The sequence below is a fragment of the Ptychodera flava genome, chromosome 15 (assembly GCF_041260155.1).
Source record: "Ptychodera flava strain L36383 chromosome 15, AS_Pfla_20210202, whole genome shotgun sequence".
Classification (NCBI taxonomy): Eukaryota; Metazoa; Hemichordata; class Enteropneusta; family Ptychoderidae; genus Ptychodera; species Ptychodera flava.
The window spans coordinates 21,398,478-21,409,339 of record NC_091942.1 but is presented as its reverse complement, the minus strand read 5'-3'; the positions used below and the strand labels follow the sequence as shown (position 1 = coordinate 21,409,339).

General features: G+C 37.9%; 1 protein-coding gene across 1 annotated transcript; it reads left to right on the top strand.

Moving 5' to 3' along the window:
* LOC139152281 (uncharacterized protein YtbQ-like) lies at nucleotides 1-6,473 on the top strand. The gene is made up of 2 exons (XM_070725424.1): nucleotides 1-77; nucleotides 5,636-6,473. The coding sequence occupies exons 1-2, from the start codon at nucleotides 1-3 to the stop codon at nucleotides 6,471-6,473; spliced, it is 915 nt and encodes a 304-aa protein (XP_070581525.1).
* Nucleotides 6,474-10,862: the final 4,389 nt, after the last annotated feature.

Sequence of the window (10,862 nt, the reverse complement as noted above, 5' to 3'; positions counted from 1 at the left end):
ATGGCATTCCAAACTCTTGCTCCAGAAAAGAAACAGCAAACTGGCCTTGATTTGTCATTGCATGATATGGAGTTGACGTAGGTTTTGGAGTTGACAATTTCTAGTATTATAGTCATGACAACTGACACTGAAGTAATCTGATAATGTAATGTGGTGAATGCTTGTGAATCAAGCTGTAAACGAAGGTACCTAGGAGGAATTTATGGAGTTTAAAAACATCGAGAATATTAATATTGAAATAATATGCAAAAGCGGTCTATACTTACAATAAAACTAAAATATTTATTTTTCGAGTTGAAACATATTGCTCTCCACTGACAAAAGAAAATCGAACGTCGCAGAATGCCCCTGAAGTTACTAGTCATCACCAAGAAACATTCGGTGATCGATTACAGTGATCAACGATATCGGTTGGAACAGCTCATGTTTAAACTTTCGTAACCTTTTTTTTTTATCACGTCATGAAGATTTTGAATAATGTCAGACTAGTTGTATGAGAATATACACGGAGAAAGAAAGCACATATCTTACACAGAATACGATACTGAAGGTGTTTTGTCTTTAAAAATCCCGACTACCGTCCTCTACATAAGACTTCGATCGGCAAGAAGCAAAAGCATACAGTTTCATGGTGTGGTATCAGAGTATAGCACCTTGAACTTGCCAGCGTCCATGAACAGATGAATTTGCCAGTAGAAAATCACAAGAGATGTCCGTTCATCGACGAATCGGTACTGCGGCTTTGCGATTATTGCCAAGTTGCTGTCTATCGTATCTGAGTTTTAACTACTTCTCGCTTTTTGGACAATTTATTCACAAAATGAACTTGGATGCATATATGTCCACCGTCCACACTCAGCGTCATGTCTGCATAATTGTGAATGAGTGACGTAAAAATGTACGACAAATGATCTGAAAACAGAAAGTGTGAAGAGAAGAAGAATAGTTTATTTTTATTCATTTATTTATTTATTTATTTATTTATTTATTTATTTATTTATTATTTATTTATTTATTTATTTATTTAGATATTAAAGGATTGCCCATTTACACGCTCAAATCGAGTTAAAATTACCAAATAAGGTTGTAATCTCTCATGGGATCCTAATTAAATCGTAAGTCCTAATTAAATATGAAATCACACAAACTGCACAGAGTAGTCCAATGTGATGCATAGGGGTGAATGTTTTCAACTGTGACATTGTATGTTCTGGTCCCTTTGTAATGTTATCATTTTTTTTGATTGATTTACTACTTGGAGGGAAGTTAATATGACCGATAAAATTTGAATTACATTGTCAAATGTTTCACAAAGGAACGGTTTCCTAATGCAGTAAAAGCCCATATCCCTTCATAGGGTAGAATTCAGAGAAAACCAGGAGAGATTAGGGAGATAATTTTGAGGTCAACAAATTTCAAGAGTTACAGCTGGTGGGGCTTTAAATTGTGATGTTTATGTAAATCCAACACTTGTTTTCTTTCTGACGAATATAATAGGCACTTGAGAATAAAAATATATTTCATCTTATATTTCATTGTTCAGGCAACATTGACAAAAATGTTTTTCCGTTTCCAATTTACGATGTATTTCTGTTTCTGTTAGCGGATGTGCACTGAGGCGAAACTGTGTTAAAGAAGGATATTTACTTGTGTGTGCATTTTTTACAATATCTAAGTAGGGTCCAGAGAGCCGTTCTGTTTCCATGTTGCCGGTCTGTCATGAATAATTTTTCATGGATTTTACGCCTGAAATATCTTCTCTTTTGAGACTTACGATTTGAATGTTAACTTTGTCTACTTTTTATATTCCCAAATTTTTTCATGATCAAAATTAGATGTTTCATGTACAAGAGACACCAAGTTTATGATTAGTTTGTGATTCTCTTTGAAGGTGATGTTTCTTATATCATACTCTTTTCAGGTCTTGATACTATTTTTTTCCAAGATACTGAAGATACTATTTTAGACACCGACTTGAAATAAACTACTCTCAATCTCCACACCCAAAATGCTATCTTTTTCCCTTCAATTTTCCCGTATCCCACCCTTGACGCTGCTCGTTCGAAAAGATCGGTTGTGCAGCTGTGTAGGTTCCCCAAAAGTACTTTTCAGCGAGAAGATATTGTTTAAAGGGAAGCAGTCGTCGGAATTGCGCATGTGCGACTTGCTTATTTTCAAACATTGTACTTCGAGAACTATATTTAAATGCATGTCAACACAGCCGCAGCATTCAAATTTTACGATGTACATAATGGCAAATATGTTCTAACTTTCATCAGTCGCCAACGTACCTTGGATGCAGTCTTTACATCGGTCGTAGGGGTCCCTAGCGACCTTTGAGCACAGTTCCGAGGGGTGACTTGAAAGTTTTGTTTGCCTATAGGGGGACCTGAAAACCTTTCGGTTCCTTTTTTACGATTACAAGGTTCATGGGTAATTCAATGAAATTAATAACATTACATAATATTATCCAATTGTTTTAATTAAATAATTAAACAAGATCAAGAACCCTTTTGTCGCATCTTATTACTCTTGTCTCGAAAAAGTCTAAAAATATATGAATTTTCGTAAAAAAAACCCAAACAAGTAGGCCTAGTATAGGGGCACAAGCTGCAACTGTTGATAATATTGTGTATATTTCTATGCATAAGCAAATACAGTTTCTTGCCGTGACAAGGATAGCTCTGACTATGAGTACTGAGCTGAAGGAGAGTTTGGGTCATGTGACGCTCATGACAGTGAAACATACTTGTACATAAGATCAGGCCAGAAAGCAACACATGGGAGACCTGTAGACTTTAAAGTTATCAGGGATTTTTTTTAATTCTGGCATATGAGATAATCAAATATTAAAGAAAAAAGATGGGGTCACAATGTTCGATTTTCTAAATTTTCACATTCTCATCATAAAATGACAAAAAGTGAAACTTTGTACAGTATTACACCAAAAATTTCAGGGATTAAAATGTTTAGTTGATGGAATATTTTAACCTTTCATTATTGTCTATTGTTTAAAACTTATAAATAGCATCTTATGTAGCGAGGAATTCACAATTTGCATACTCTCTCATGATCGTCATTTTCAGTGCGCACTAGCAGGTGCCATATTGGCATGGCCAGATCGAGTTGGATCAACTCAAGTCGGCTTAGACTGATAAAATCCAAAGAGTCCATTGATGCGTTTAAAAATGAATTTGCCTTAGGCTTTACAAAATGCTAATACATGCTTTTTTTTCTCGCGTGCATCCCTAATAGATGTGCAGCTATATGATAATTGGAGGGGGGGGGGGGCTTGAACATTTTGATCATATAGACGGGGGACTTTACAATATTTGAGGGTATTTAGGGGAATCTGAAAAAAATAAGATTTCAATCGCGATTCCTCTTCACCCCCACTCCTTCCCCCATCCGTTATTGGTGAACGTAGCCTTAGGTAGAGGCTGGAACGTGATCCCCCATGGTGCATCGCTCGCTCCGGAAATGTAAAGAATAAACAACAAAAGATACATTGAATAAAAAATATATAGCATTTCCCTTTGTGTCTTTGTGTATACACGTATGTATGTCTAACATTTATAAATCTATACTATCATAGCGTATGCGCACTGTGAAAATGTGCACGACTCAAACTGATCGCCGACTCAAAGGTCTTCTGGCTCTATTATACACTTAGTGTAAGTTTGGGCGCTAAGGACACAGGCGTTGTGTGAATTGGGTAGTTTAACATGTAAGGGACTGGTCAGTTTCTTCCGGCCGGGGGGGGGGGGGCGGTGGATTATTTTTTGCCGACGTCAAAATGTTGCTGACCCCTTCTATTCCAACTTTCGAAAACAGGGTTACCCTCCTGCGCGCGACAAAGGTAAAACAAAAGGTGGAAAATAAATTGAATAATTCAGTTGTGTGTGTGTGTGTGTGTGTATTATATATACACACACTGAATTATTCAATTATATATATATATATATATATAATAATATATATATATATATATATATATATATATATATTATTGATATTATATATATATATATATATATATATATATATATATATATATATATTATATATATATATATATATAATTTAAAACAGTCAGTCATTCTGTGTTTTAATGACATTGTTTTATGTCAGTTGTAAGATTGGAACTTAAAGAGTCAATTATCAGTTTGAATACATATTTTGAATGACCTTGAATGTGTCATTTGGCAGTTCAACAATGGAATGACAAGGACGGCCATCTTGGGCAGCTTCTTTTGTCGACCTGTATTGCCACCAGCAAAACATCCTATTTTGGCTCTATATTGAGCCAAAGATATGCCCATTTTGTTGTAGAAAGTATCTGGACGAGTAAACGCACCTTGTTAGGGAGAGTACCACTCCATACGCAAATCCTCAACGCATTTTTGAGAGATTTGGACGAGCTGATGTGACACACGTGTTATCGCAGTGGCGGTTTACGTAAGGCCCCCCCCCGACCTTGAATGTACTCCACTCTTTTTGCGCATAAGCAGATGTCCAGAACTGCTGAAGAAAAATGTGATTGTGAAATATTAGTGCATGTTGCTTTCTAATACTGAATTCTCATATAGGAAACAGAAAAGTATCAGGAACTTGTAATGCTTTTCATATGAACTGCAGATTTCATAATGATTAGTACACTTTGCAAAACACACTTTCAATTTACAGACATCAAGATATATCTGACATTAATTTACTGCACTCGAAGGGCGCTGAAAAATATTAAACATCCAGATATCTCTGATATATATACATATCTGATATATGAAAGTCATGCAGCTGAAGGGCATGTTTAAAAATACAGTTTGATATTTTAAAGAAATGCGCCCAAAGGGCACGCCGAAAATATATATATATATATATATATATATATATATATATATATATATATATATATATGCCTGATATAGTAAAGTTTTGCACTAGGACGAGGCTCCATATGTCTTATTTTTTATTAAAGTTACGCGCCCGAAGGGCGCGCCGAAAAATGCACCTGAATGATGAAATTTGTGGCTGGCACAATGTATTTTTCGCAAGTTTGAGCCATGTCGAAATTAAAAAACACACCGACCCCCGTATTGGGCATTTCAAAAACATGGTAACCCCCCATCACCAAAGTCAAAAACAGGGTGACCCCCATGAATCCACCGCCCCCTCCCCCGGCCGAAGAAACTGACCAGTCCCTAATAGTGAAGCGTTTATGCTGTGAGTTTCTGCTACGTTCTGACGTTCTCAGAACGTACCTAGCTCACCTGTGGTAAAGGACACTCAGTGAGGGTGGTCAAAAATCTTTGCAATTCACCGCATTTGTACTGACATTTGTAAAATATTCACGTATAGCTATCAATGCATCGCTGTGTCCCGGTCGGCACTGAGGCTACAACAACAGTAACGAAGTTAGGGGGTTTTAGGTCACTTGAGGTCATTTTATCTCGGAAAGACGACGAACACTTAATGGCGTTCACGCAGATGAAAGCGGGCGAAGTTCGTATCGAATCATTTCCACAGGCCTGTCATAAAGACTGCGTAAAATCATATTTCTTGCCGCGGCCGGAATCGGGGTAGCTGCGGTAATAGGATGGAAAACCTACAAGTGGTGGCTGTCGTACTCGAGCAGAGCTGGCAAGCCAGACGATGATTCGGATGAAGGTTCGGATACAGAGACTGTACCAGCTGCCAACGACCCGCGGATCAAGCGAATAGGCATTACAGGTGCTGCGGGACTTATCGGTGGTATTTTGAGGGAGAAACTTCCCCAACACGACGACTTCGAGTTGGTTTTGTTCACAATGTTTGACGACGAAGTTAAAGGTTCCATTGGCGTCGATTTGAGTGATGCAGACAAGCTGAAAGGAAAGTTTGATGACCTAGATTGCGTGGTGCATTTGGCAGCGGACGGTTCACCTCAAGCATCATGGGAGAGCGTCATAAAAAACAATATGACCGGCACGTATAATATCTTGAAAGAATGCGCGAGAGCCAAAGTAAAGAAAGTAATATTTGCTAGTTCTAATCACGTCATGAATGGTCACATCGTTGATAATTTCGATGACGTTGAGTCCGTATGCTTAGAGAGGGCGCCCTTGCAAAAATTTACTGAGTTAGATGACCCCCTTCCTGATGGACCGTATGGTATCAGTAAATTAACAGGCGAAGCGCTCGGAAAGTTGTTCGCTGCCCGTCATGGAATCGATATTGTCTGTTTCCGTATCGGATGGGTAACTTTAGAAGACAATCCAAACGCCTTGAGTGGCAAAAGGGGAGAGTTTCTGCGCTCCCTGCACCTTAGTCAGAGAGATTGTGCTCAAGCCTTCCTTAAAGCCATCAAGACAAAACTGTCCAAACGATTCGTTGTCTTCAATTTAACTTCAGCAAATTCAACTGGAATCTACAATCTAAATCGAGCTAGGCGACTGATAGGTTACAGACCGTTAGATAATAGTTCTCATGGGTGAGACACCATATTGGGCAGAGACAAGACTGCTTTAAACCCCGGATGAGGCTCAAAGGTAGTTTTCAATTCAGAGAGCTTGTTTGGAGATGTCTGGCAAAGGAAAGTTCATTTATAGTTCAATTATAGTTAGTTTCTGTACTCATTCAGAGATTCATGAGAAATGTTTAATTTTATTTAGAGACATGTGTCGTGTACACACTGATTGTACGATTTGTCATTCTAATTGCTGTCGACATGATGGGATTTCTTATCCATGCTTTCTGATTAATAGCAGGCACGTCCTACCTATTGATGCTATGCTCCGTATTAAGTGATATTGCGAGGGACCGCTTTGGTGCATAGAGCACCTTTGGCTCCGCAAGTGTGTTACTTTTGATGCAGAGAGTCGAATATTCTTATGTTACAAATTATCGTTTCTTAGGCTTGAAATCATAATGGAGACAAAATATGCTGTTTTACACGCTATCAGTCCTACAGTATGGAGATCTCACATCCCATAACAGTAAAAGTTTATGACAGCCACGATCATATTAATGAGATTTGGCTATTTTCTATACACATCTAGCAGTATTGATTAATTGCTTTGTCGTTTTGTAAAATGTCATGTTACTGATTAATGCTTCATTTTTAATGTAGTACAAGGGGCAGAAACAGAAACTGGTTGCGTGGATGAATTCGAGCGAGAAAAGCTTCAAAAGCTGTGTGATCGTTTAGTTTCCTCTATGAAGGAATAACTAAGCGTGCAAGTATAACTCCTTTGGTACAGGAGTGAGTGTGCGGTGTGTTCCAGTTCATTCACCCCTTATATAACATGATTCAATGACTGGACTTAGTTCATCTCTCTGTGTTACCTGTAAAGATTTACATTGCTTCGATGACACCATGGCCAGAAATCGCCCTAAGCTTTATGTCGATGTCGTAAGCTTATATGTATTTTACTATCCTAGTGACGTTATGAGTGTTAGTGGTATAGATTCTGTTTCAATTATGGCACTCCTCCATTAAAAAAGAGTGTTTTACTTTTATATTTGTTGATCTTTCTGGGGGTTTATGGGTAGAATTCGTAATTTTACAATTTCACAATTTTTCAGATTTTCAATTTTTCAGATTTTGAAGGGTTATAAAGTTATAGATTTTATTTCTAAACGAATTCAATGTATTTTGGTGATGGTATAGTTATGGATTTTACATATTCTGATATTTAATCTTCATTTTATTGTATTTTACATTTATTAAAAAGTTTTCAAGTATTTTGCTATTTTATTTTAAGAACGAGTGTTACAATTGAAATAAAATGAAGTACGTATTTCAAAATCGGGACGATCTCTTTAAAGCAGGGGAGTGTGACGATTATAATATTTAGGTAAAAGTCTTAAACTGTGTTTGTAGTGTAACTATTACACTGTAATTCCATGGCGAACATTCTAATGAGTGGGTACAAGAATATAAACAATTGTAGTCGGTCAAAACGTGGAAGTTCTTTCTTCTATTAACTCAAGTATCATTACCGGTGTTTCTTTTATTAACTTAAGTGTCATGGCCGATGTGTTAAGTAACATACAATGCAGCTACCGGTAGGTCAATTAAAAGAAACTGGAAAACAGCCAACAGCTTTGCTTTTTATTAAGTACGGACAAAAGATGTTTACTGACATTGACAGTGATGCCGATACTTAATTGAACACTTACGCTAAAACAATAAGTTTTGACAACTATATGGTTACATCTCTTTAGTCAACACTTGATGAACTTTGAAATGAAATGAAACGATAGCTTATACATACATAGTCGGATTCTGGCTCCACAAATCTTGACCGTGTAACTTTAGTGACTACTATTTTAGAAGTCGGCATTTATCATAAGAATATCAGAAATACTAAAAAGCGTCGGTTGGTATGCAGAATGGGCAGAATAATTATGTGTACCTTAAAACATTCTCTCAATCAAATATTTAGGACCTCACTTTTTATCCAATCAAGTAGTTTCCATACTTTTCAGCCAATGTACGATTACTTCCTGTTATGTATTGTACATGTTCAGATAAGCCTTTAAAATGTCTAGTATAATGTGAAGTTTTGATGTGTATAGGTATATTTTCGGGGACTTTCAAAGACTTGTGTAGACTTTCGGAGGCTTTTGGACTCTAGGTTTTAGCGTTCGGACTTTGTGGGGAAGGCTTAGACTTGTCAGTCTAGGCGTCCCCTGGTCTCGGCGGACTTTGCGTTTGAGCATTAGTAAATCAGGGTAAATTTCGGCAATATTTTGTCAAAATACAAAAGTTGTAGGGTATCTTATGGGTGATGCAAAGTATTGGACAAAAAGTTCTTGAAATTGAATATGAGGGAAGGATATAAGTTTATAAATATCGTGACAAATGATGTGATAGATTCATTGTCAAACCTGAACTAACACGTAAAATTATCATCTTGTGACCGAGAAAGCCATTGTTTAACAGATACATGACATGAGACGGCATGAACACCATGCAGTTGGCGAGATGTGTCGTATGCATACTGTTCATGATTCGTTGACAGTAATTATTCCGTGGCTTGTGTCCATGCTTGATAAGGGCATGGGTGAGACCCATGAACAAACAATATACAAATATATCTCTTATTGCGAATTACCAGGTCAACCCTATAGATGAACTGGGTATTTGATTGTGGATGATCAGTAAGCACAAATAAAGGCAAACTTCAATTATCACACATCAAGTAGTGCAAAACAACATCACTTGCAACATGATACAAGCAGTATTACATCTTAACTATGACATTAGTGAGCAGCGCAGCCAGCGGTAGAAATGGGGCAGAGGATCAGACTACGTCAAGTTCCACTCAGTTGAAGACTAAATGCTGTTTGCACACTCTAAACTCAAGGTGTGATTAACAGCTGTGAATAATGACATGGAAGACAAAAATTGCTCATATCGAAAGTATGATGAAGCATAGCAAAAATAGGTAACTTAGATTTAATCTATTTCGAACGATTAGACTGACAGATCATATGAATCAGTCTTTACTTGACATAATTTTCCCTTTAAAAAGTATATATTTATCATAAATATATAAGGGAGTAAAATTGAGTACTAAAGATGAAACTTCCTTTTTATGAACATCTTCAAAAAAACGCGCTCTGAAAACCATCCTCTTTCCCAACAACGTATTTTAAAGCACGTGTCCTCAAACATAACATTTATTTCGAACCATCTAACGGTCTGTAACCGATCAGTTGCCTAGCTCGGTCGAGATTGTAGATTCCGGTTGAATTTGCAGAAGTTAAATTAATGAAGACCACGAATCTCTCGGACAGTTTTGTCTTGATGGCTTTCTGGAAAGCATGAACACAGTCTCTCTGACTGAGGTACACGCAGCGCAGATAGTCTCCACTCTGGTCATCCAAAGCATTCGGGTTGTCTTCTAAAGTTACCCATCCAATACGAAAACAGACAATATCGATTCCATGACTGACTGCGAACAACTTTCCGAGCGCTTCACCCGTTAATTTACTCACACCATACAGTCCATCGGGAAGCGGGTCGTCCAACTCAGTAAACTTACTTGAGGGCGCCTTCTCAAGACTGAATGATTCCGGATTGTCAAAATTATCGACTACGTGACCGTTCATGATGTGATTAGAACTTGCAAATATTACTTTCTTTACTTCCGCATTCGCACATTCCCGAAAGACGTTATACGTCGCCGTTACATTGTTTTTGATGACGCTTTCCCATGATGCTCGGGCAGAGCTGTCAGCTGCCAGGTGGATAACACAATCGAGGTCATCGAACTTGCCTTTCAGTTTATCTGCATCGCTCAAATCTACACCAATCCACAGGCGTACGGAATGTTTCCTAGATCGTCGTCGGATAAGAAGTGACGGACACTGCATGCACCGTGAGGCCGAAGGCCGAACCTCGGTACTGTATAACAATACCAAGGTATGACGCGAAAAATCGACCGGTGGCCCGAAACAAACGAAATAAAGCATCTACCTCAAAAAAATTACATCGACCGGTCGGAAATACCTTCAAACTTCAAATCTTTACTCTGGTTACAGCATTTCTTTCAATCTGCCAGTTATGGGCGATAATTAACTGTCCGGCGAGTACTCGCACTTGCATTGCCACTTCGCCATTTTGAATAGCTTTTTTACTCCCGTAAGCCTTTGCGAGTGGAAGAGTGACCCCGTGACCCACACCCGCTAAATTCAACCGTTAACCGTTTGGTAAATTTTATACTGTCAGTGAATACAACTTCAGCTATCTGGCAACAAGGCAATCAACGTAAACGATGGGAAAGTTTATGCTTGTGAATCCCGCCATCTGACATTTGTAAACAACTCTTCACAGGGTCACTCGTCACTTGCAAAGGCTTTCGGGAGTAAAAAAG

Coding starts and splice junctions, on each gene's coding strand:
- LOC139152281 (XM_070725424.1), top strand. CDS start 1: ATGGCATTCCAAACTCTTGCTCCAGAAAAGAAACAGCAAACTGGCCTT. Junction 78..5,635: donor TTGCATGATATGGAGTTGAC/GTAGGTTTTGGA, acceptor GTACTCGAGCAG/AGCTGGCAAGCCAGACGATG.